Source organism: Siniperca chuatsi, linkage group LG18 (assembly GCF_020085105.1).
Source record: "Siniperca chuatsi isolate FFG_IHB_CAS linkage group LG18, ASM2008510v1, whole genome shotgun sequence".
Lineage (NCBI taxonomy): Eukaryota > Metazoa > Chordata > Actinopteri > Centrarchiformes > Sinipercidae > Siniperca > Siniperca chuatsi.
This window is the reverse complement of record NC_058059.1, coordinates 25916084-25943643: the sequence shown is the minus strand read 5'-3', so window position 1 is coordinate 25943643 and position 27560 is coordinate 25916084. Positions and strand designations below refer to the sequence as shown.

General features: G+C 38.2%; 2 protein-coding genes across 7 annotated transcripts in view; one reads left to right on the top strand and one right to left on the bottom strand.

Moving 5' to 3' along the window:
* Positions 1–7112, top strand: part of LOC122865451 (ras-specific guanine nucleotide-releasing factor RalGPS1-like) — a 156410-nt gene extending 149298 nt beyond the window's left edge. For all 4 annotated transcript variants that reach the window (XM_044173885.1, XM_044173881.1, XM_044173884.1 and 1 more), the window contains one exon: positions 99–7112. In XM_044173885.1, coding sequence (XP_044029820.1) covers positions 99–128 — 30 coding nt within the window. In that variant the 3' untranslated portion in view covers positions 129–7112. The remainder of the gene's footprint in view (positions 1–98) is intronic.
* A 6342-nt stretch (positions 7113–13454) lies between these two features.
* fbxw2 (F-box and WD repeat domain containing 2) lies at positions 13455–27266 on the bottom strand. Of its 3 annotated transcripts, none has more exons than XM_044174515.1 (8): positions 26946–27266; positions 23584–23876; positions 22452–22674; positions 19968–20162; positions 19360–19493; positions 18981–19067; positions 16096–16265; positions 13455–15515 (listed from the first exon to the last, which is right to left on the bottom strand). In XM_044174515.1, the coding sequence occupies exons 2-8, from the start codon at positions 23848–23850 to the stop codon at positions 15227–15229; spliced, it is 1365 nt and encodes a 454-aa protein (XP_044030450.1). In that variant the 5' UTR covers positions 23851–23876; positions 26946–27266; the 3' UTR covers positions 13455–15226. The 3 variants fall into 3 exon arrangements, with proteins under 3 accessions (XP_044030450.1, XP_044030451.1, XP_044030449.1); XM_044174516.1 differs by having other exon boundaries at positions 27038–27266; XM_044174514.1 differs by lacking the exon at positions 26946–27266 and adding an exon at positions 26500–26913.
* Positions 27267–27560: the final 294 nt, after the last annotated feature.

The following is a 27560-nucleotide window of genomic DNA, read 5'->3' as shown; positions in this document are numbered from 1 at the left end:
CAGAGTGGCTTGGTGCATTTTTTTTCTCTTTTGAGAGAGCTAGCAGCTTTTCCTGTTTCTAATATTTGTGCTAAATATCTGTTCTATTCTTTCAACAGATACCAGCAAACCTCATGTCATTTGAATGAGAGCAGACCTTACCCAGTGGAACATTATTGTGCCAAACCCATTTGTTTGGGAAGTATAGACTAAATGATGGAACACAGTGGAATAAAAACTTGAAAAAGAGATTTGAGTCAAGAAGCAGCTGACACTGTAGAAGAAGCTCTTTGATACTGGATGTGTGACTGCATATGCCAACACACCTGCTGTTTTTTTCACCAAGACTAAAAGTGGAAAAATCCAGTCAATGGAAGACTAAGCTTCCTTGTTCACTGTCATTCGCTACGCTGCTAAAAACATGTGAGCAAGCACATAGTTTTTTTGGCCCATGTTGGGTTTCTGCTTCAGTGAAAAGATGCATCCGTGCACAAATGTGAACAAGAGTGTTAGTCTACTGATGTTGATCTTCGGTTTGCAGACCAGTATTTTACGGCCTTCAAATGGAGCTCGGGTTTTCAACATGGAAAGTTGAAGACACCTCTGTTGTTCAAGTGGTTAAATTTGCTATTGCAATGTTTTTTCTGCATTTCAACATCACACCAAGGAGGAAGAGTAGGCAACATTGTCAATACACATCTCAACTTGTGAACTTGGATCTATCAGAAAAGGTCTTGAGTCGTGAGCATGGAAAACGTGACCCCGTTTGAAGGCCTCATTAATACCATTAAAGATCAACACTGCAGCAAAAAGGACAGATGATGTGTCTTCATCACCTTCAGCCCTGTGACTTACAGCTTGAATAATTCTGATCCAAAATAAGAGAATTCATAGTTGTACAAAAACAATATGAAAACATGAAGTTGGCTTTAAGAGCCTGTGTTAAGCAGCCCTGGATTGGTTCACCTGTTCACCCCTCGCTACCTCAGTTGGTAGTCCTCCTGTCACAGGTGTTTGCTGATGTACATGATAAGGTTTACAAATAGCAACAATTAATATTTTGTACAGAAAATATCTAAATTAGTCAAACACCATGGGAATGGGACTGAACGAGGTGATAATTACAATCAATAATGCAGAAGACAGCCAGCTGTTGTCTACACCAGTATGCCAATGCAGCTGGTGGAGAGAATTTAAAGCAATTTACAATGAAGTACCAAGCTTTCAACAATCATTTGTGTGTAAATACTGTATTTATTTGTAAAAGAGTTTATTTTTTGACCGTTGGCCATCAAAGGGAAATGGTACGATGGATTATCTTTGATTCACCACCTGCTGCAGGAAGCTGCACCTCAGAGTGACTGTTGGTGGGAAGCCACCCTAAAATAGTTTGACTCCTGATCTCCAACTGAAGGACACTGGAATAAGGGAAGACTCCATCAGCATCAGTACTGTTAAATAATCTGCTTCAAAAGCAAAATGTTGTGTTAAATGTCCAGTGTGAAGGATTTAGTGGCATCTAGTGGTAAAACTGCACTTTGCAATCATTTGGATACCGCTCGCATCAGCCTCCCCTTTCAAGTGTGTTGGAGAAACTACGGTGGCCGCAAAACTCGCGAAAAAACGCAAACAGTCCTATCTAGAGCCAGTGTTTGGTTTGTCAGTTCTGGGCTACTGTAGAAACATGGCGACCTCCATGGAAGGGGACCCGCTCCCAATGTAGATAAAAACGGCTTATTCTAAGGTAATGAAAACGCAACGATTCTTATTTTCAGGTGACTATACACTAATGAAAACATATTTATAAATATTATATTCCATTTATACCAATAGATCCTCCTAAATGTTACACACTGGACCTTTAAATTTAAAGGTTATTTCTGCTTTATTACAACATAGATTGGACTTTATTTCCGTAGGTTTGGCCATTATTCCTATCAGTAAAAGACATTCACAGTGTTGTACTCAGTTGTTCACATGAAAAGTGACAGAAATAGTCATGTAATAAACATGAAACAAGAGAGCTAGAGAGAGTTAAAATCCCGACTCCTTTCTCACCTCCACACAGCTGACCAATCACTGTGTGAAGTGGGTGTGAAAGTCAGATTGTCAGTTTCAGTAACTTACAGAAATTGTCGGACACATCCCCCCAATTTCAAGATCGGAAAGGTATGGGGGGAAGAGGTTTCCAAAGATGTTCGAGTGTCAGACATGCAGTTCTGAAGAAGTATACTGACACCTTTAAGTGTCAGTATACTTGTCAGATGGCTGTACAGAGTCTGGGACAATGAGGGATTATTAACAACATTACAGGTGCGCTCACGTTCAGTCTCATCTCCAAGTAAAGCGGTTTAGATAATCTGGATAAACTGTTGGTTTGTTTCTAACCTGTCTGATCATCTGATGTTCTCAGATCTCTTTATTACTTTAGGTACCCTGTTATCATAACTGCTGGAAACAATGGCCAGAGAATGAAAATAAGATCCAAGTTGTAATAAACTGGAATTATCCTATAAGAGTAGAACTGAAACTGAAATTAAGTTAAACATTTACTAATAGATGTCATATTTGTAATGTTTCCTTGTTGTAAATCATGGTAACTGGTCAGTCATTTATGATATCAGTCATAACGGTAAAAAACAGGAATGAAATCGTCACTTGTCAAGAGTAATCACATTCAGAATCATATAAGTATAATGATGTTTGTTTTGTTTTTCAGAACTCATTCAAGTATTGTCCTTAACAAAAAATTTAGTGGACTAGTCAGGATTATTTCAACTAGTCCATTTTTTTCTCCAGTATTATTGTCAGTCTTCAGTTGAATGCAAATTCTAGAGGACCATGGTGATAATGCCTGTTTAAGCCCATTTACAAAAAATGATATACTTTACATCACAGCTAATAATTCTGGAAGTCATGCTGCTTTGTTTCAGAAATTAGAATTGACTGTTCTTACTGTTCCAGGCATTCAGTGGATTCCATCCATTTCTGTGGGGTACGGAAATCAATTAGCAGACGCTTGATACTCGCTTGAGTCTTGTAATCCATCACAGTGAACATGCCGGACTGATATATATTTATATATATCAGCTTATTGTGGACATATCAGTATCGGAGTATAATGTATGCCACTCAAGAATGGTGTGGTCAGTAGAGAAATGTCAAAGATATGTTTGAGGTCATTTAGAAACATTTCATAATTGGTCCACCAGAGAGCACTGACAAGTTTATTTTCAGCCATGCTAGTGTTATGGCTCTAGGGATGACAATGTCAGTCGGTCGGTAGGTCGGTCCACCATTTTGGTCCAGACTGAAATATCTCAAAAACTGCTGGATGGATTGTCATGAAATTTGGATCAGACATTCGTAAAATGTCCCACTCACTACATATCTTTGCAGAATGATTAGCTGTGATATAAAGTATATACATTTTAGTAAATGGACTTAAACAGGCATTATCGGCACTATGGTTCTCTAGAATTTCAAAAACGTTTGTGTTTATGAGAAATCTATCGACTGCAAAATTGTGATTTGATTTTTTACACTTTCAAATATCAATATCTGTTTTGTCAAGTGAATTTATTTATAGAGCAACTTTAAAAACAAGAAATGTTGACCAATGTGCTTTACAGAGAGATGACAATTACAATCAAATAAAAACACAAACATAATTATGAAGTTAAGAAGATCAATAAGTCAATTAATAATAGAGTAAGAATCAATGAGTTTGGATAAAATCATAAAAATACAGGTGTATTGCATTACATTACACACAATAAATACTAAAAAACAGTGTAAGCGGTCATGTCTTCATTATGACTATTAAAATGATAAGGAAAGGCTAAAGAAATTAGACTTTTCTTTAGTATTGGCCTCTAAGATTCAGTCAAGCTCTACATCAAGTCTGCATTCATTTTTCATTTGTGTTACATTATTATTATGAGCTAATGTAATGTAATGTGTAGATTTTATAAAGCAACCTGCACTTAAACTACATTATGTTGCAACAATATTGTAACGTTTACAAAAATGTGTGCAGATTTCATGTAACTGATTACACACCCCAAGCATGTTTCAAGGGTCTTCTAATTGGCTTTCAAACGGAACGGAAACCAGTGGCTGCCTGGAATGATAAACACCCTGGGAAGATCCTTTTAATAAAGATCAATTACATTTCTTCTTATTGTAACAATAACGATATGGCTATAATGTTCCTCTAACCACTAGGGAATATTAGGCATTCCTCATAAATAGACCATAAAATGTCCACTCATCACCTGTGAATGACCGAGCCTGTCTTTTTGTTCAGTATTTAGAATTGTACTATTTTATTATTGCAGTTCAAGGTGTTCTGTATTGATTGACATTGTTGCATCACATTTTTGATTCTTTCATGTCACTCTGCTGTTGCTGTGCAGTATATTCAACTTTGTTATTTATTTCACATGCTATTGGAAGGGTAAAACTTCATTAAGAAGTAAAGAAACAGTTGAACATGTTCAGGTAATGGCATATTCTTGTTTAATGTCTTGACCAGAGTCAGATGTAAAATTCAGTATTAATTTCATCCGTGCTTGTCCAATATAGACATACATCTGCTCTCATCTACATTTTGGTGACAGTGACAATAAGAGGACACGGTTCCGAGAGATTATAGTGAGAAACCCAACCTGAAACTATAAATGTGAGGGGGACAAAAATACGATTTTGACATGACTCCATACTTAGTCTGTATGTTTCTGTATTGTACTATAATTGGGGCGGTGTGTATAAAAAGTCCTATACTTTTCACCCAGTAGGGATATAACATACATCCTCACACACCTTAAAAGCTGATCGTTAGCACTTTAACATCATAGTCATTGCCCATTGTTCCATTATGCTGGAGTTGAACTGAAATAGCAAAAAGCATTGTCACTGTTCACACTCCTTTCTGACTGTACTGGATCATTTAGCCTGGCTACAGCACAAAGACTGGAGCAGGGGGAACTGCTAGCCTAGCCTAGCCTAACAATGCCTTCAAGCAACTCCAGAGCTGTCTTATTTACATGTTAGCTACAAGCTAGTCACCCAGGTAACTCCAGTGTTCAAACCTGGCAACCCCACTACAGGACTTCTAGATGCTGTGCGGAGGGCTGGGTATCAAACTCAGCTCAATACTTTTTTAGTATAGACCAAACTATGTTGGTAGCACTTAGTATCGAAAACTGCCAAAATCTGGCATTGCATGTCTGATCAGGTTTGTAATCTTGTTTACTTATTCTTTAATCAGAAAGTTTCTGATTTAAATCAAAAATTTTATTTAGGCAACGTGCTTGTGCTTAGTTAACATTTAACATTTGAGAACTTTAGATTATTTCAAAATGTGCTCTAGCTAGGCGACCCAGGTGATCTGGACAACAATATTTTGTACAGAGATGAAACTGACACTTCTCATCTGACTTTGGGTAAGACCACAAAAGCTTGTGATATATTTGCTTTTTACCAACTTAGAATATTCTGTATGTAATCGTGTACCACAAAAATTCATTATATCATGATACATAGTACATTTATCATTTTGATACAGTACATTTTCTCAAAAATGAATTGTTTGTGGATAAAATACCCAGACAGGAATGGCTGTTTTTGGTTAATGTAGCAAATGAAATACCTGACAAATCATCCAAAAATCATGTAAAAATCCAATATTGTCATAAAGCAGTCCAGCTAAAGTTATGTGCAACATGTGTAACATTGTGGCCACAATGGCTAGTGCTCCCAGAGATGTTGAGGGGAGAGCTACACAGGCATAAATGGTATGGTAAAATCTCAGACAGTTGATGAATGTATATCAACTCATTTATTTATTATTGTCATATCGCCCAACCATAACCTGGGGTATTAAAAAGTGTATTCACCAGGGGGCAGATCACGGCCTGGATATAAACGCCAGAATATCTTCCATGAGAATTTATGATTTTGCACAAGGCAAAAATAACATGGTGTCAATACATATTACTGTATATTGTTAATGCTAAGATCATGGCAGAAAAAGGTGACAAGCTCTATTAATTTCTCTTCAAAGCTTTCTGCCATTGTGATTTGTTCAGTCTACTGTTGACCTTACTTGATATCATAGTATCTGACATACTGTTCATGTGCTTAATGGCATCTTGCATGTTGACATGTGTGTTATCCTGCATTCCTTTGAATGGTGTCTATAGGTGGTAGCCATCATGCACACACAAACGGTTAATTAACAGCAAGTATATCACGAGCCAAAGATGCACATTCTCTCGTTCTTTTGTTCTTATTTTCTCGTGTTCTTTTGAAGAATTTTGCCAGATTTAGCATGGATTGTTACAATTTGGACTTTCTAAATGTATAAAATTAATGCCAAGTATGTGTCACCACAGTTTTCATGAACTTATCAGTAAGTTGTTAAAGTAAATGTGATGTTTTTTTATAGCCAATGAGAATCTTTGAGTGACTGATCATATCAGCAGCACTAAAGTTTAGTCTGCCTGCTAGTTATTCAAGTGAACTGTAGCTATCAGATAAGTGGGTTTAAAAATGTTTCTATTATTTGTTCCCCAAATAATTACAAACATCCCACTAACATGTCAGCATGTGCCAGTGACTTTTCCAAAATGCAGCCATTGTTAGTTTAGATGCAGCTTGACCCAACATTTCTCTCACAAATGCTGACTCAAGAACCAAAAGATCTCAAATCTAGAATCACTTCTCTCATCATTAGCAGTGGGGGTTTTCTATAACTGATTACCAAAATGCATTTGATCCAAATGTAGTGTATGTTAGCATCAATTTCTACATGATTATGTATTTCAACAAGTATTGCTTTACTCCTTTCTTTCAATTGTTTTGATACTTGTATACAGTATGTCAGATCTAAACAAATTTCAGTTTTTAGCCAATTCCTCTGAGGAAAAACGGATTGTGTTCTATGGGACATTGCATGTATTTTTGTGTACAAAATTTCTAGTGTTGTAACTGTGAAAAAGATAACCGCTGGGTTGTGATTATCAGTCTGTGATCATTTTGCCAAGTTATTTCATACCATGGCATTGCTATATGTTACTGTATTTTTCAGCTTCAGACACTGAATTGGGAATAAAATGCATTTATGGAAAGTTTTTGACTTTGTTTCTTCTGTAGTGCATCTGTACTACTGTCCTCAAACTTTAAGATTGTGCAGTGATCTGTCAAAATCTGGCCACCCCCTGGGCAAACTGTAGGCGCTGTTAATTAAAATAAGTTCTTCTGCAGGAAACAACCTAAAACATGACATACTGTATTTGATGACTTTGAGAAAGACAGCTAATTACAAAATCCAGTCTGAGGGACCATGGTTGAGATATGGAGAGTTAAGTTACATTAAGGTATGCTGAGCAACAAACCAGAGGCTCTGTATATTACCAGCATGGCCAATTAACCTAAATGAGCTGTAGGTCCCTATTTGCCCCCATTCCTGCTACTCTCTGTGCAGTGTGTACAGTTTTTCTATGCTAGAATGCTACGTGGCCCCCAGAACACATTAATTTAGGGATACGCAACATGTAAGCACAAAACTGAAATAATGACATCCTGAAGCTCAATTTCATCTCAGGGACCCACTTCAAGATAGGGCATGGAGATTACGTAATAAAAGTAAGACCGACGTTAAGGCCCTTATCATGTGAATTGATATGATGCTTTGTGCTGCTTATTGCTAAACACATTTTCAATCAAATTTGCACAAACCAGTTGACACACTGTAAGCTTGGAGCTTGCGGCCCCGAGAGTTCTGGGGCTTCAGGTAATTTTTACAAAGGTTTGAAAACAAAGAATTTTCCTACAGCAATGTTTTGTTCAGTGAATGCCAATATCACCCCGCCAGTAACATGGGGGTTTTGCAGTCAGCCACGTCCAAACCATCCAACCAGTATTTCTGATTCTGATTCTGATTCTGATTATGTACCCTGATAAATAGAGGAAATGGACGATAAAAAAACTCAACAGGTTCAAATGACCTGGGGTGACAAGCAATTATACACTCAGTGGCCACTTTATTAGGTACACCTATACAATCTAATGTAATCCAAATCAACTGTTCTGCTATAATATCTATCTTTATGAAGCTCATAATTTTTTTGGTGACGTTAACGGAAATAAAACGCCGTCTTTAATTATAACCTCAGTAATAAACATATCAAATATTCTGCCTCCCTCATGTATGTAGATGGGAAGGACAAAAAATTAGAAGCACCTTTCAATACAATGCAGTCCAGTGCAACACCACCTTTAAAGATAGATAATAAAGATAAATATTATGGCAGGACTGTTGTTGGATTGCATTAGATTGTACAGGTATACCTAATGAAGTGGCCACTGAGTGTCACTTAAATGAAGTCATGTCACACAGCTGCTCCAAACACACCAAACTATAGTGAATGTTGGCAGGTCTGGATTAACACAATCAGCAATAATGGTGTTTCCTCTTTGTAGAGTTTGTTTTAACTGTGTACAGTAAGAAAAAACTGCTTTTCTAGTAAGTCTTCCAGCTTTATCTATTAGATTCAGAATTTTATATTGTAAACGGGGTCTGTACGCTTACACTGCCTTGTTGAAACCCCCTCTATTCTACGACTGAATCACAACCGGATCCCTCCTCCTTCTTCCTGCTCTTAAACACAGCCAGTCCTATTCTGTCCAGATGTTTCCTGTTTCTGCCCTTTTCACAGATCCTCCAGTTTACAGATGTTTGTAACCAATATGTTGGGAAAGTGCACATTGCACTGCAGATCAGCGAGTCACAACCAAAAGGAACTGGGTTTGGATTGCAACACAGCTTTCAACTCTTGCAAGGAGACTCATTTGCTGTTATTCCGAGGTAGATAGATTTAGATTCAAAGTAAGTAAAATGGCGCAGTGAGATATTCAACTGGACCAGGACAAATTTGGCTGTTCAATTTGTCTGGATCTGCTGAAGTGTCCATAAACTATTCCCTGATGTCAGAGTCAGCTGCAGCAGTAAGGACTGAGAGGCAGAGGGAGCTCGGGGACACCTGGGGAAAAATCCAGCAGAGAATCAAGGGCACAGAAAAAAGAAGTGAAGATGCTTCAGCAGACTTTGAAGGCTATCAGTCCCTCTGTTGATAAAGCAGTGACGGACAGCGAGAAGATTTTCACCAAGATGGTCCGTATCATTGAGAAAAGAAGCACACATTAAGATCCGATCCTGAAGATCTGATCCCGGCAGAAAACTGAGGCGAGAACAGCTGAGCTTTGGGAGAAGATGTAGCGAGACATTGCAGAATTGAGGAGAAAAGACGCTGAGCTGGAGCAGCTCTCACACAAATGTTCAAACCCAGTTCCTACTCAATTACTCTTCACTGTCACAACTCAGTAGATCGGCATGCTCACCTAGCACCAAAATCTGTCCTCTGGAGTACTTGTTTGAATGTGATGGCAGCTGTTTCAGAGGCCAGGGATAAATTACAGGACATTCTTTGTGCTACTTGGAGGTGGAGTGGAGCAGAAAAGTTTCAATAGCAGTTGCATACAATGATAGCAAATGCTTGCTGGAATACCGTGCCATTAGATTATTCAAACAATAGTTGAAAATTCTGACAAAGCAATATTAAAACTTTCATCTCAGGGCCTCTATCCTCCAGAGCAGGTGTGTACCTGGATTCCATAATTAGATTCAGCTCACTCATGGTTCTCATAGTTTTGCTTCTTGGATATATGTATTTTGATTCTGTTTTCTATTTGAGGTATATGGGGCATGTACAATTTTTTCTATGGAGTAAAGAAAACTGAAAATACCCCTAAATGTTGTATTGTCTGGTTCATCTTTTCTTCAAGTAAGGGTCAGGCAACTGTCCAAAAGTTCAGAGTCCTATAACAGGCAACAGTCCAAAAACACCAGAGGTTTTAACATGGCTCCCAGATACATAAGCCATTCACCAAGTCCAATGTAAAGGAACTGTAATTGCTGTGATGAAGCAACACTGTAAACAGTGTGCAAGGGATAATGCTATGACATGCATGGTGAGAGCAGAAAAATTGCATTAACCGTGCAACCAATATAGATGCTGCCGTACTTCTGTACTTCATAGAAATCCTTGAAAATAGAGCCAAAGATGGAACTCATCTTTAAGAGAAAGAAAAGAAGAAGTGTTGATGCATAAACTTGCACAGGATGAAACCAGCATACTCACTACTGTAATTCCTTTTGATGTTTTAGGGGAAAGACTGTGACCACCACTGATGACCTTTTCAGACTTTGAGGTTGAGGATCTCGGACAGCTTTTGTGGGAGAGAAGCCTTCAGCTGGGCCAGATGTCTTCAGGTCCTCTCACACACTGTTTAATTCTTCTTCAAGAAAACACTTGAGTCTAACAGAGTCCAGTGCAATATAGATTTTACTGCAATATCAAAACAAAGCACACGTAAAACCGAGTTGGTTCATGAAGCAACTGAACAGGCTCAGTTGTTCATTCACTTATATTTTGAAAACATGCGCCTTCTGGCTGGTTGTTGGGATGTTCCTCATTGGTCCATAATCAAAACACAAGTCACTGACAGTCACTGGTTATGAATTATTGTGCCATTACACTTTTACCCGCACGAGGGCGCCATTACACAAGGAAACGTCTGATTAAAGACATGAAAACATGATTACCTGACTGTCCTGGAATACATTGGGTAAAGAAAAGGACAAGGTTAAAACAGGAGGATCTGGGCAGAGAGCTATGACTCCTGGGAAGAGCATCTTTTCTGTCTTTTAATTTGACAGAAAGAGTTTATCACAAACCTTCCCAGGCTCAGTTCAATGAAATACAAAGTTTCATGTGTTGCTTCTGGATCATAAATTCAATGTTTCTTTGATTAAAATGGAGCACGTCATAACTCTGCAATAAGCGATCAAAGCCCACAGCAGTTGGTCTTACATGTGTACAGAGAGCATGCACATTTTCTTCTCTCAACTCTCATATATGTCCATCCACTGTAGACACTTGTTATAATCTATAGTATGTTCTAAAATATATAAAATTAAAGGCTTTGTTACAACACTATATGTATTAATCAGGAAACATATCTTTTGTGATCAAGTAATATCAGAGTGAGCTAATTCATTCGCTAGGAACACAGGGAAGGGGAAGGTCACTCTGCCCTGTGTGCTGCAGAGTGCATACACAAATAGGAGTGCCGTTGCACAGGAGAGGCAGAGAACTTCGTCACACGATGGGCTGTACAAGCAGGCCAGTGCTTTCACTGAGCCACACAACGTGAATGATTATTGAACTTGATTGTGTATATATGTCAATATCAATGATGATTAACAGGAAAATATTTTCCACACTTTCCCACGACCAAAACTGCTAATTTAATCTCTTACATAATTGAGAAAAGAAATCACTTAGCAACTCATCCACTAAATCACAAATAAACGTGGGATGGATGGCTCTCTACATCCATATCACATCTTCAAGAATAAAAATGTTCCTTGTGTAAACAAATACAATCTTAACTTTTTGTTAAATGTATTACTTTCTGAAATCAAAAAACGTGGTAATGTATTCCATGTCACCATTACTTGATAATGAACTGTTCTCTGTATTAAACTGGTTCCACACAGAGGCAACAGAAAAAGACCCTTTGATGACTGCCGAGAAGAATAATGATGTCTGTCTGAAAAAAATGATAGGTTACTATAAAGTATTTCTGGGGTTTTTGTTATATTTTTAATAATGTAGAGAATAATGCAACCTGCTTTTTACACTTAACCAAGCTAAATGATTATTCATTGTACTTACTCCTGTTCGATATGGGCACTGAAGAGCAATGCAAGCAGCTTTGTTCTGAGCTACCTGTAACCTAGCTCTGCTCATAGCTGTGCATGAGTCTTCTAGTGTTTTATAGCAGCCATGCTTCTGCCTATTTGGACCACAATTTGATCAATTTGACTGTTCCAAGACATTTTACTATCAAGTCATCCCTAATAGCTTTGCATCTGTTACTTGTGCAACATCTGTATCTTCTACAGTTAAGTGTAAAATTGGTGCAACTCTTAATGAATACTTTAAGTATTTAAGTTCTCCAGGTGTGTGTGCTGATATAAATTGTAGAATCATCTGCAATGGTGGCATAATTCAAAATTAGGTTAATCATTTGTAAAAATGGAAACAAAAGCAGCCCAAAACAACTTCCTTGAGGCAGTCCACAACTCACTGCTCTTAGCTCTGAATAACTACCATTAAAATGTACAGTATATTTCCTGTTGGTGAAATAGCTTTTGATCCACGCAGCAGCAGATGCTTCAAAGCCATGACAGCTTAACTTATTCAGTAACAACTTATGATCAAGTAGTTGCCGTAGTTGTAGAGTGCCCCTTTTTATATGCATGCTGATACACTGTATTTAAATCATTTTTAAAGAAATACTTTTGTATTTACTTTCATATACTATTCTCTCCAAACTTTTACTCAACGCGGGTAGTAGGCTTAATGGTTGACTGTTTTTACTTGAGAATGGGTCTTTACCATTCTTAGCTAGTGGAACAATCTTGGCTATTTTCCATTCAGAAAGACAAACACATTTTTCTAAACTTAAGTTAATGATGTAAGAAATCGGTAGAGCAATCAGTTCTGTTTCAGGGTTCCGTTACTTCACATCAAGGTTATCAACACCTGAGGGTTTTTCCTTACTTACTTACTTGTAATAATCGGTTGGGTCTTTTTTTAACTGTTCATAAAGCAACCATAAAGCATAAATTATCACAAGATGTGTGACTTCATTCCTTCTCGTTATTACAAGTTCTACAATCATTTAACATCTATATTTCCACAAGTCTTCGTTCAAATGCTACCAAAACTGATAGACATTCTCTAGATGGTAGAAGTGAAGTGTTTAAAATGGTGTTCAGATCGGTCAGTGATGGGTGAGTCCGCAGTGATATTCAATATCTTGCTGTAATTTGTACTGTATGCACATTGTCTTTTTTGGTCAGTATTGATCAAACATCACCAAAGTACTTGAAACCTGCAGAATGTGTGATTTTCTTCAGAATTTTCTCACCAACATTTTCACTGTTGTAAGCGTTTTAAGTTTTGGTTAAAAATTGGCAAGTGGATTGCAAATTCCCCCCGCTACTCTACTACTACGCACATATGTAATGACACTCATTGTCCTCACGGTGAATCACCAACACTTCTTGCTGGGACTCTTTCAGAAGCTGGGCTGGCGAGCAGCAGCAGTAGATGCAGCAATCACACGCATTTTCTCCAGAAAATGCAAATATTTCCAGTTTGCACTAGTATACAAAGTACAGCTAAAGCTGATGGGAATGTCAATAGTTCTGCAGGTATTTGGACCCACATTGCCATTCCTAAAGCTGCTTCCACCGTGGCTAAAAACAAAATGCATCAGGAACATGCTGACTCACATTTTAAAATGGTGACATGACCAAACACACCGACACAGCTAGGTGCATTTGCTACTTTTATTTATTTGAAAGACTGCAATATTGAAGCTGATGGTGACCAAAGAGCTATGACAATATGTGCAATAGAAGATTTTGTGAAAATAACACTGTGCAGTGCTTGAATGCAATGGCAATTAATGCTGAAGAGATACATCAACAAAAACTTTTATGTCCCATTTCACATTTTATCCTGGCCCATTTCAATGTATCACTTCATATAAAAATCATATTACTATATTTTCTGTTTTAACTTTTTTTTAATTTAACTTTTTGCTGCTGGGAGGATATAATGTGGTGCAATGGTCAGACAGAAGTATAGAATACAATATATTGGTGGTATTTTGATTAGGTTTGATTGATTCCTAAACTAAGAACAGTCGGTACATCTGCTGTGTACAATTATCCATGTGAGAAACAGGTTACGGTCTGTATGCAAGAAAAACTGATCTTGCCATAAATGAGGTTTGGTGCAGATGAATACATTTCAATCTGTGCTGATCTGTGACCTGTCTAATGCAAAGGAAGACATCAATGAAAATTCTGGGAAAAGCAGTCATTCATGGTTAAAATTTCAGTCTAGTAGAATTTGAAAACCAAGTTGACACATGATGTTAAAACTGATCACATCAGCACATCACATAGTTTCTCATTATGCCAGGAAAACCATCTATTCAAATTTTCTCGACTGCTTGCCATGTCACTTCTTCAGCTGTGCAATGCGGCCTTTAGAAAAATACACCTGATGTTTTACACAGTCAATGATTCATAAAAGCAATTCACTGAGCAATTCATGTCAGTTACATAACTATAAAATTACAGACATCTTAAACTGTTAGAGCACAGTAAATATGAAAAATTCAACAGAAAAGAAAGATTTACAATGCAGTCATCACCTTACTGCAATGTGCCGGAGTTATTAAGGAATTCTAATTTGTAACATCAAATGAACTGAAAAGGCACATCACATTTCTCAAGCTGACATTTAAACCAGACATCCCTTAGAAAAGCATATTCACTGAATTACATGAAACCTCACAATGTTTTACATCGTACACAACAATGTACCAAACCACTTTTCAAAATACGATTCAGTATACAGCTTCCTGGGGGATGGTCTGTAAAAACCTTGAGGAATATCTCCCTTGATGTCATAATCTGATGTCAAAGGAGATCTTCTCCATTATTTACAGCAACTGTGTTTAAGGCAACCCTGCTTTTCTTCAAAGAAACCAATGTTTTGGCAAATCAGCTCAGTGACCAGCTTGGCATTGGGCATGTTCTAGCTCTAGTTTGACATCACTGCACAATGCTAAACTGATCAAAGAGCAAATCTGCCAAAAACATTTACACTTCCACATTAAAGTCTATTACAAGATCATTAGTCTATTCTTGTGTTTATTTTGAAACCTTTGGTGGCATTTTAGTTGTCACTGAAATATCTTGGCTTTCAAGAAGTTTTCTTTCTGTTTTCTTTCTTTTCTGTCTTTTTCTAAGATCAGAAGAACAATGAGAGGTTCACAGGTTTCTGCAGAAATCAGGAGCAAGTGCTGATCTAGCACTAAGTGTAGCATTTGTCTTAGTTTGCCTTCCATTTCCATCTGTGAATGTCCATGTTTGTGTCTAGAGGAGGACTGTATGCTGAGGAAGAAACAGATAAATACAAAATGTTTTGGTCCATGCATGATCTATCTTGGCTGTTAAGGTTCATATATTCCAGAGCACACATGATGGCGGCTCATATCCTAGCAGTCTGGGAATTTGAGTCCTTGTTTGTTTCTATCCATTCTCCTTCCACAGTACTAAGTGAATGCTATGGTCTGGCATGCTGGTGGCAAACACCAGTCCAGAGTCATTGCCCCCATCCAGGCCGTTGAGCCAGGAGGTCACACCGGCCAGGAAGCTAGATCCTCGTTTGGATTTTCTGTAGGCTGGTAGAGGCCAGCGGCCCGAGATAGCCTCTGTCCTCAGGTCCATCACATACAGGAAGTGGTTGTCGAAAAGGAGCGCAAACACCTCGCCAAAGCTGAGCAGTGACAGGTTAGCTGGATCCTGCATTTTTATCACCCTGGGAACATAAAAAAATGATGGATTAAAAGTGATAGGAGCAGTATGATCATATTGTCTTTTAAGTTCTCTTGTCCAAATCCATCATTCCAAACAAACTGTAATGAAAAATGAGCAAAACTTGTTATTTTTGTTTTACATGTTTAGGTTTGTCTGATTTAATGCACAATAATGGAAAACAGTTGTTGTATTGAACATAAAGTTATCCATCAGAAAAGCACGTTTATTAATGTTTCCTAATTGATTTCAACCTCATCACCCCACAGTACTCAAACATTTCAACACCATCTGATAAATTTATAAAGGTAATTAAGGTCCTTGACCCCCCAAAAATGGGGGGAAAAAATCCAGTGTATTTGTATTGTATAGTTTTCTTGTTATGTTGTTTTAATGTTTTTATGCATTAATGTATTACTTTTACATACTTAGTGAGATCTGCTCTAGGAAGGTGTTACATAAACTTACATACAAGAATAAGCTATTTGAATTCTACAAGTTAAGTAATGTACGCCAGCTGCAGAACAGGCTTTATTACTACCTCTTACCACAGAGAGCACATTTTGTCATGTATATTATTTTACCTGAGAATCTCAAAACTGGCAAAGTCCCACTGATAAACTCCGAGGTCAGAGCTGCAGACGATGTAGCGTCCATCAAACTGCAGGCGAGGCTGAAGGCTGATGCTGCGGTCCTCTGACACTGACAGTGTCTTCAAACACTTACAGTTGATTTCTCTCCCTAAAGGCCAGACCTGCAGAGGAACACAGTGTTTGCTCCATCTTATGGACTCTTCAGGTATAGCAGCTCACACATGAGAACACCAACAAAACAATGATAAGATACAACTGTAAAACATGATATATATTGAGACTGCTCTTCTCCTATCGACCTTCTTCAACTAACTTCATCAATTAATTCATCTAAGCATCTTCATCTTCATCTTAGACCCAATTCCAACTAGGCTGCTTAAAGATGTTTTACCCTTAGTTATGGACTGTACTGTACTTGTATAGCTCTCTCTCTATATATCGCCTTTCTAGTCTTCTGACGACTCAAAGCACTTCACACACTACATTCATACACTGATGGCTCATCAGTACAAAGAAACATATTAATCATTCACACACTGAAGCCCTCGGGAGCAATTTGGGGTTCAGTGTCTTGCCCAAGGACACTTCGACATGTTGACTGAGGGAAGCCGGGATCGAACCGCCGACCTTCCGATTGGTGGGCGACCCGCTCTACTAAGCCACCGCCGCCCCCAGCCGTTAGCACTTCTTTACTGGATATGATAAATCTGTCTTTATTAAACCTCTCAATTAAACCTCTTCTTAAAAAGCCCACCCTTGATCCAGGGGTTTCAGACAACTATAGACCTGTATCTAACCTTCCCTTTCTCTCTAAGATCCTTGAGAAAGCAGTCGCCAATAAGTTGTGTGCATTTCTAAATAACAATAGGTTATTTGAGGATTTTCAGTCAGGATTTAGAATGCATCATAGCACAGAGACAGCACTGGGGAAAATTACAAATGATCTTTTAATTGCTACATACAATGGACTTGTCTCTGTACTTGTCTTGTTAGATCTTAGTGCGGCATTCGACACCATTGACCATCACATCCTATTACAGAGACTGGAACATTAAATTGGCATTAAAAGGAACCACACTAAACTGGTTTGAATCCTATGTATCAGATCGATCTGTTTGTACATGTTAACAGTGAGTCCTCCGTGCACGCCAACGTTAGTCACGGAGTTCCACAAGGTTCTGTGCTTGGACCGATTCTATTCACCTTATATATGCTTCCTATAGGCAATATTATTAGGAAACACTCCATAAACTTTCATTGTTATGCAGTTGATACCCAATTATATCTATCGATCAAGCCAGGTGAAACTAACCAGTTAGCTAAACTTCAAGCATGGCTTAAGGACATAAAACCTGGAGGACCTGCAATTTTCTGATGTTAAACTGACAAAACTGAAGTTATTGTGTTTGGCCCCAAACACCTCCGAGACACATTATCTAAACATATAGTTGCTCTAGATGGCATTGCCCTGGCCTCCAGCACCACCATAAGGAACCTCGGAGTTATCTTTGATCAGGATTTATCCTTTAACTCCCACATGAAACAAGCTTCAAGGACTGCCTCCTTTCACCTACGTAACATTGCAAAAATCAGGCACATCATGTCTCAAAATGATGCCGAAAAACTAGTCCATGCATGTGTTACTTCTAGGCTGGATTATTGCAATTCCTTATTATCAGGCTGCCCGAATAAGTCCCTTAAGACTCTCCAGTTGATAAAGAATGCTGCGGCATGTTTACTGACAAGAACTAGGAAAAGGGATCATATTTCTCCAATATTTCTCTGCACTAGCTTACTGTAAAGTCCAGAATATAATTTAAAATCCTTTTCCTCACCTACAAAGCTCTTAATGGTAAGGCACCTCTTAGCTTAAAGATCTCATAATACCTTATTACCTCCCTAGAACATGGTGCTCCCAGAATTCAAGGTTACTTGTGGTTCCTAGAGTCTCCAAAAGTAGAATGGGAGCCAGAGCCTTCAGTTATCAAGCTCCTCTCCTGTGGAATCAGGTCCCAGTTTAGGTTCGGGAGCCAGACACTATTCCACATTTAAGAGTAGGCTTAAGACTTTCCTCTTTGATAAAGCTTATAGTTAGGGCTGGCTTGGGTGAGCCCTGAACCATCCCTTAGTTATGCTGCTATAGGCCTAGACTGCCGGGAGACTTCCCATGATGCACCTCTCTCCTTCTCTCCCTATGTATGCATTTTTATCCCATTACTGCATGTTACTGACTCGACATCTTCTCTCTCCCATAGTTTTGTGCTTTCTCGTTTCTCTCCTCTCTCCTTCTGTTGCTTTCAGCGGGTATTTCTGCCTCTGGAGCTACAGAGACTGGATCTGTGGTTGTGGGCCACCTGTTGCCCCCGTGTTCCTGCTTGACAACTGCTACTACAATTGTTGTTATTGGCTTTGTTACTATTATTGTCATTATTATTCCAATGACTATCATTCCTATTATTATTACTTTATTAATATTATCACTTCCATTACATTATTACTATTTTAAAATTCTTGGTGGAATTTGCTCTCTCTCTCTAGTCTGGTTCTGCCCAAGGTTTCTGGTTTCTAAAAGGTTTTTTATCTCATGCACCTTTCCTATAGAGCAGGTCTAGACCGTACTCTTTATAATATTTACAGAGACCCAACAAATCCCACCATGAGCAAGCACTTGGCGACAGTGGCAAGAAAAAGGGAGGCACAATGCAAATACCACCAAGAATTTTTAAAATAGTAGAAAGAGCATTAAGAGCTTTTAATTTCTGTTATGAATTGGTGCTATATAAATAAAACGGAATTGAATTGAATAACAGCTTCAAATTATTTAATTTCTTTACTCTTCAAAAGTGAAAAGAAACTGCTGGAGACAGGAGCATTACCTTAATTTCATACTTATCAGCGCTTAGGAGGATATAATCACCAGGACTATGCACCATAGATTCTACTTCACTTTTCTGTAGTATCACCTGATGGGAGATAACAACACAAGATACGTTTCAAAACACATCAAGCATTTCATGATTAAACTCCGATCATGTCAGTTTACTAATACTTTCATTTTAGATTTTTAACAATGCACTGCATTACTGCATTACTAAGGCAGTAAACACATTTATAATATGGGCAACTGGGAACATCAAATCACTGACATTCCAATATTGAATAAAAATGTGTCAACTTATTTACAGTTATGGAAGAAAAATCCATAAATAAACTCTTTTCTTAAAACTAAACCTTGACTAGGTAAGGTGAGCTGACCTTGGTGACCCACTCAGTGTGTCCAGTCAGAGTGTTGAGACAGGCACCAGCAGACAAAGCCCAGACCTTCACAGAGAAGTCTGCAGAACCGCTGACCAGCAAGTCCAGCTCATCATTGTAGTCCACACTGAAGACTGAGCAGACAAAAAATGTTTCCAGACTCAAATGTCTTTTTAAAACTCAGTTGCAAAAATTGAATATTTATTAAAAAGGTCATAATATCAAATTAATTCATGTATTTCAAACATTGGGAAATGGCTTTTTACAAATACAAAAATGATATCACATTTGAAAGTTGCATCAAACATCTACACATTTTGCCTTTTAAGTTTACAAATTATACAGTTTGACTAAATTTATGCCCATAAAAGCAGAGTTTGTCGAGTTTATGGTCCAAGCTGCTGGAATACTCCGACAGGTTCCATTTAATTGCATTTGGTTGATTTGGATTTTTGTTCGTACACTATGTATATGTATTTTTATATACATTTATAGTTGAACACTGTACCTGACCTGGAATGAAATGTGCTATATAAATAAAGTTTTGCTTGCTTTTGCTTATTCTCTAAATAACCCAGAACAAATACTTGCTGTAAATTTAAACCAACCTGCTCCTGTGTGACCACGGAACTGCTGGATTTTAGCCCCTGTGCTCCACTCCCAGCTTGCAATAGTGTTGTCAAAGGACCCAGTCACAAGTTTCTGTTCATCAAACTTCACTGTGGCGCAGGTGTGTGTCTGAATTCCATAAATGCACTGCCCCGTGCGCACGTCCCATAATTTGGCAGACAGGTCATCAGATCCTGAAGAACAAGAGGACATCCATGTTAATGCTGCAAGCTCAGACACAACTCTATAATACCCCATCCAGACCGACACAGTGATGTGGGTAAATGTAAACCTACATCAGTGCTCTATCAGAATGGCTCAATGTGTATTAGCTGACCCTTCACATTTTCAGGATTTAAAACTTTGTGGTGAAGGAAGTGTACCCATGCCTCAGTTCAGGCATGTTTCTGGGTAGGGGTGTTTCACATATGTCTTTTGAAAGAAAAAGGCCATGGATTCCTTCACCAGTTATTCTGTAACTGTGTACCAATTCCACACTACACACTAATTCTAAGCAGGCTTTGAGTCTGTAGCGTGTTCACACTGGAACAGTGACAAAATGAAGTATACTCTACACAGTCCTTATGCATACATTGAGTGTGCTGATGATGGAGACCATTGTCCCACAACACAATGCACAAAAGGGACTAGAGGAGCTGCTTACAACTGCAAAAATGTATCTATATTAGTATATAGATATGGATACTGTATGTTGTTAATATGTAGTATGTAACTGGGAAACAGCATATGACTTCTTTTATGGTGCCCAATTTTGGACAGTGTACGTGACAGTGCTGAATACACAAAAGTGATAACCCGTGAAGACTGTATGCTTGAATTTCAATGTGGGAAGGTTACAGCTATTAAAAAAGCTTAAGTACCATTTTAAACACCCGCACAGGTGTTTTCAGTTATTCTGGCTGATTGGGTCTCTGCTCATGTTGAGGCAGGGTGGAGCAACGATAGGAATAATGAGAGGTCACCAAACTCTAGGGGGCCCTATTTTTGTGGGGGCGCAAGAACCAGCTCCAGCAGCACTCAGACAGTTTGGTATTTTCCTGACCTTGAAATTTGCCCGTCTGTGTAGTATTTTGATGCCCAGCTCAGAGCACACGGTGCACAGGTGGGAGGAGAGGAACAAACAGGAGGGAGGTTAATTCAAATGAGGCAGCCCAAAAAGAGTTGTTGGTATTTGGGTAAAAAATGTGTCTTAGACTTTGTGCTGCGAATAGACTTCTCATGACCACATCTGTTTCTGAAGCTAAGTCACTTTGCTGCCATTTTGGTGATTATATCAACAAGAGCAAACTAAATACTTGCACCAAATGTGCAGAAATATAATGTTGCTTCAAATTTAACCATTTTAATTAAACACTACCCAGCCAGTAGATGCATTTAAATCTGCATCAAAAAGTAACATTTAATGTGGTTAAAGCAGGAACTTCCGTATATCAGTCTATATTATTCTGTAAATGAATGAGTGAGTCTTACAGTATCTGTTGTCCACAGCTGCTTTATAATGTATGAAAAGCTTATTCTTCAGTTTATTAAAATCCCTGCAGCCACCTGAATGCAGAAGGGCACATTTGTTGATAAATCTGGAGCCTCTGATTTGAACATCAGAGCACAGTGCCTTTACACACACTGTTCACTGTGTTTACTTTGATTTAATTACATCACCAACGTCATCAAGCCGCTTAAAAAAAAAAAAAAAATACCACACACACCTCTACACACATCAGACTGGTTGGTTAGAACTCGGTATTCTGTTGTTTATGTGGGAGACTTTGGATTTCCGGAGCTCATCAATCCTGTGCGTTACAGCCTCCTTTCCAACTTAAAAAAAAAAAATCAGCAGTTCATGTTTTAATCTTGTAATGCAATACACATCAAATGCTGCTGTATCACATTTTAAGTTATTATGTAACCATTACAACGTCAAATACAAATTATGACTGAAAGAGTGTCAGATTGATGCGATCATATAAACTGCTTCACCAAACTACTTTTTGTTATTTTATTTATTATTTGTATCATTGTACTAAATAACTGTTTAAAATAACCCCTGCGATTGGCTCAGCTGTTTCAGAGCTATGAGACCAGTGATGTAACTGGCTGAGAGTGTATTTATTAATTCCCACATCCCCCGATTTATATTCCACTTCACCCAGCACTTAGCGCTGCTGCACATACATGAACCAGAATAGCAGATGTGCTTGGAAAAGCCCAAACAGTCCGTGTGCCCAAGACCTACCACGTTGCGTTTGTCGTTGCCCTAAGGATTAATAAAACAATGGCCCCTTTTCACAGCAGTTCTAGCCCTATGCGTGTGAAATTGATCTTGTTCAGGTTTTTGCTGAAGCTGTGACCGAGAAGTGTTCACTTAAACCTATGGTCATAGTTTCCAAGACAGATGAGAGGATTTTCAACATCTGTATATAACTCGAGAATAACATTGAAAATAAACCAGAGCCACGGTGTACCTGTGCAGAGGAGGCCATCCTTATAGTAGAGGGCGTATACTCGAGCACTATGGCCAATGAGGGATGATGTCTCAAAGGCCTCCTGATCCTTCAACTGCATCATACGCAGTTTAGCCTTCAGGTAGACCCCCTTCCAGTGTGATGCATCCTGAATGGACTCATCAATCCTCCACCCCAACTCCCGACACACACCCTGCCACACCTCTGTACACGAGCTTATCACCTACAAGGAGAAGGACGCTTGTTGGAATGTTTGAACACTTTAAACACTTACACTTTGCAACAATTAGCATAAAAACATCCTGTAACTCTGTAACTTTTGATACTAGTGCCAATATAATACCTGGGTTTCTTTACAAATATCAAAACTATTTTGGTACCTTATTTTGAGAGATATAAGCATATTTTTCTACAGAAACCTTCATTTTCATTTCATTAATTTAACAAAATATGTCAAACTTCTCAAATGTTGTCTAAACACAAACAACTGCACAAGACCATTACTTAAATAAAACTGTAAAATTGGCAACATTTCGATGTAAATCAGGAACTATCTGATCAAATCATAAGTATTTCCACATTACGGGACATATCAATCATTACCTGGATTATTAAATGAGGATTTTACAAGCAAAAAGTCATTACTGTAAGTACAGTAAGTCCAATAATTAATATATAAAAAACATTGCTGTTGGTATAGGTGGCACATATGCATTCAGCATCTGAGCAGTGAACGGCAGCGGCGGATGGCCGCCCACCATTGAGTCTGGTTCTGTCCGAGGTTTCTGCCTCTTAAAGGAAGTTTTTTCCTTGCCACTGTCGCCAAATGCTTGCTCATGGTGGGATTTGTTGGGTCTCTGTAGTTAATATTATAAAGAGTACGGTCTAGACCTGCTCTATAGGAAAAGTGCAATGAGATAACTTCTGTTATGAATTGGCGCTATATAAATAAAATTGAATTGAACCCCACTTACAAACTGTGGTTTGACTGATCAATACACAGTCTGAATACAGTTTGTGTTGTACATGCAAGGGAACAACGCAGAACCCTTAAAGCACACTGACAGGTGATCGAAGAAACATTTAAGACATCATGACTACAGTACCAGATGTCAGGAAGCACAATGTTTACCTTATTCCACTGTTTGCAGACCAGGCAGCAGGTGAGCAGGGTCTGAGGATCCAGCCAGCGCAGCAGGTAAAAGGCCAGCTCCAGGGGAAGGAGGCGCAGGAAGTCACGCTTGAGAAGTGTCTCCAGTCCATTAGACAGATGACGGAGCTGGGCAGCACCACTTAAAGATATGAGGTGGTCAAGAGACTGGTTGCGCTGCTGGTCATTCAGAGTAAGGAAAGTGGTGGAGACTGACTCCAGCCACCCCTCAAAGGCCGCCTTCTCCATGGGCACATGAGAGCGACTTGCAACACCTACAAGAACAATGCAGGGTCTGACTTCAGCACGTAATTTATACCAAAGATGACACAAGTATCTTGAGCAGCCACAGAGTAGGAATCTGATAAATAATGTGTTTGGGATAAGTTAAGAGATTCCAATATGTTTTTCCTGAACAAATCAAAACCCCAAAGATATTCAATTTGCAATGATACCAAAAAACTGAAACAATATCTAGAATGTGTGAGGCTAAAACAGTTTTACTTTATTCTAAATGTAATTGATTTAACAATGAATCAATTCTGAACAAGGTGAAACAAAACAGAGTAGGAGGTTGAAGTTTTAATGTTTTGTAACATAGCTTTGGACTCTTAGTGTCTGTAAGTTTGCAAATGTGTTGTTTAACCGAAAATGCAATATATTACAAAATGTATCAACTACTTCAGTGAATAAATATCTTGCAACTATAGATTTCTAAATCAAATTCCAATTCCATCATTACTATCAGTATGTATTACATAATTGAAATCTCCTGAGCCACCTTGAATGACAGCTTTTTACAGAAAGTAAAACAACACCAGACATAATTAGTGGATTTGTCAATCACAGAAAAATAATAAATGACAATTTTAAAATTCATGAATTATTTAAATAATCTATCAAGTCAAACTGCCAAACATTTCCTGGTAACTGATTTAAAAATGTCAGGATTTTCTGTTTTTCTTGGTTTCCTGTGTTTCCTATCTGTTCAGTTTAATACTTTGGGCTTTTTTCACAACGGTCAATCAAAATAAGCACTCATGATATTTTAGTGATATAATGTTATGACTTATCAAATTTATCACACGGGCTAATTTGTAATAGTTTCATATGGAAGCATATACAGGACTATATTCAAATGATAATGTAAACTTGAAAAAGAAAATGTAATTCCACAATAGCATTATTATTTTCCACATATATGTGTTATGTGAGTAAAAATGAAAAAATCCAATTTTCATTTTCACATACTTGTGTTGGCATTCTATGACTATATTAAAATGAAAATGGAAAAGCTGTTTGACATTTAATTTTCAAAGTTGTAACCCGCTGTACAGTGAACAATATTTAAATGTTAATTCCAATTTAAAAATGAAATATAAACAATTTAACCTGATTCTCCATTTCGGCAAGCAATATTTAAGTCAAAATGAAAATTTCTAACAATATGAAAATGAAAACTGCATTTGACATTTCATTTTCAAAGACTTGACCGGCTGTACAGTGGACAATATTCGAATGCAATAAGCGAAACAGCGCCCCCACTCTTTGCATGTACATTTACATGTCAGCGTGCTCTTTTGGGGTCAACGTGAAAATGAAAATGTAATCTGTCAGTGCTCTCATCAAGGCGGGTCTGGATTACTGTACAAAAACACAACTTTATAACTGTATTCACTGATTTTGGTGAAACTGCATGATGATGATACTTTATTGCCAGATCGAGTCTGAAATGTTTCTTGCATCACAGCAGCTCTATTTGCTTTACTTATTGCTAAAGTAACCGCTAACTGCTACTTAACTTGTTAGCGGTCCTATTAGCTGATTCTGCCCGGACAGGGAAGCTCAGAGCACCGGCTGAGTGATGTTGTTTACAGCGCTAGCATGGGAGCTTTGGACCGCCGAGAGGAGGAGGTTTTCAGGGCCGACATGGAATACAGTCCGGAGGCGATTTACACGGTGGGTTCAGGCCGGGACAGGAGGGGAGTCAAGCAGTAGAGGAGTGAGAGAGAGGTCGGGCATCAGTCAATGCCACCTCCAGAGGTCTGAGCGGGGGTTACGGCAGGCTCAGCCCCGGGGTGCCAGGAGTAAAACCCGGCAAGAAAAGCACCTTTGTAACGTTACCGTTAACGCTACATTACATCAGAAGGAAAACCAGAAAATATTTTCTCCATGAAATATGGTGATGTTGCACAAGGAGCTGCTGTGATGCAAGAAACATTTCATCATCAGAATCATCCAGTTTCACCAAAATCAGTAAATAAAGTTAGAAAAGTTGTGTTTTTGTACAGTAATCCAGTAGTCCGTGACGCTAGGACACCTTCTCGCCTTCCTGCCACAAGTGGACTACGTACATGAGCTAAGAAGCAGATGTTCAAGCAAGTGACGTCCTAACTGAAGACCCGCCTTGATGAGAGCACTGACAGATTACATTTTCATTTTCACGTTGACCCCAAAAGAGCACGCTGACATGTAAATGTAAATGCAAAGAGTGGGGGCGCTGTTTTGCTTATTGCATTCGAATATTGTCCACTGTACAGCCGGTCAAGTCTTTGAAAATGAAATGTCAAATGCAGTTTTCATTTTCATATTGTTAGAAAATTGCCTTTTCATTTTCATTTTGACTTAAATATTGCTTGCATAAATGGAGAATCAGGTTAAATTGTTTATAATGCATTTTCATTTTTGAATAAACATCTGAATATTGTCCACTGTACAGCGGGTTACAACTTCGAAAATTAAATGTCAAACAGCTTTTCCATTTTCATTTTAATATAGTCATAGAACGCCCACACAGGTATGTGAAAATGAAAATGGGATTATTTCATTTTCACTCAAATAACACATACTTATGTGGAAAATTATAATGCTAAAATTTTTACAAGCAATATTACCCACCTGATATGTCAAATAAACTACGGCCATACATTTGTAATTGGGCAATTTAAACTTTGTCAATAAGACCATAATGTTAAAAACGAAAACAGCTGAAGGCTTAACGCCGGGCTTCAGACAGTTTACCTAGCTATGCCTTAGCTAAAAAAAAAAAAAAAAAAAACTATACTGGCCTGTTAGGTAACCAATGTATTTGATACGTTTCATTTATTGGAATTACTCATTTGGATGTAATTACTTTCATGAGCAATTGTATCTGCTTATGCATTCAGTCTAAATTAGCTATCTTGTCAGTTAGCAACTTTTGTAGCAAACGTTAGCTAAGTGACACTACTAGCTACAATTTAATAGCAAGTTAGCTACGACTGGTAACATCCACATAATAAATGAACAGTATCTGCAAGTAAATAAAATTCCATTTAAAATGTAAACTCAAAATGTCCACCAACCAGACAGTTGCAGGGAGTTTCTTTATCGCCACTTTCCTGGCTTAGTTAGGTAACCTTAGTTTACATAGCGAAGTTAGCTATCGTAAGCTAACCTGTCAGCAAGCAAGTTGAAAGGATTGTCCAAGTAACCTAGCTTCGTAGCTAACATTAGCTAACCACCATGATGAGAGTACTTAATTCGGTTAATTGTGAATTACATAATGTTTCTAATGGAGTAGTCATCTATTAATTTCCCAAGTAGGGAGTTTTTAGGTAGTAAGATAGAAGGATGGCAGGTTCGGACAGCATGGAAACCAAAAAATTATGGAAACGATATTGCTAATGTTGGTTTCACCCTCAGCAATGTCTTACAGGAGGCACCGTAGGAGTATTTGCTTACTCTTCCACGAAAACAGTCATTAAGTGGACACATTCAGAAAAGTAAGTAACGTATCATTACTACGTTCCTTGTATATGTATCCGCCACACCAACATATTCATTGTATTTTTAGTTTGTAGTTGCTGTCAGTGGCCTTGGCATTTTTGTCTTCATAGCCACTAATAAGCCTATAAGACAAGGCTGCGGGTTAAAAATTACATAATGCCTAGGACCACTAGCTTCCGGTGTCGCGCACT

What these genes read in the sequence shown, in the direction of transcription:
- fbxw2 (XM_044174514.1), bottom strand. Translation starts at nt 26,530, where the DNA reads ATGTATGGCCGTAGTTTATTTGACATATCAG. An exon ending in TCTGCAAACAGTGGAATAAG is followed by an intron (nt 22,675 to 23,583) that starts GTAAACATTGTG and finishes TTCTCCTTGTAG; the next exon opens with GTGATAAGCTCGTGTACAGA. An exon ending in CTGATAAGTATGAAATTAAG is followed by an intron (nt 16,266 to 18,980) that starts GTAATGCTCCTG and finishes GTTCCTCTGCAG; the next exon opens with GTCTGGCCTTTAGGGAGAGA.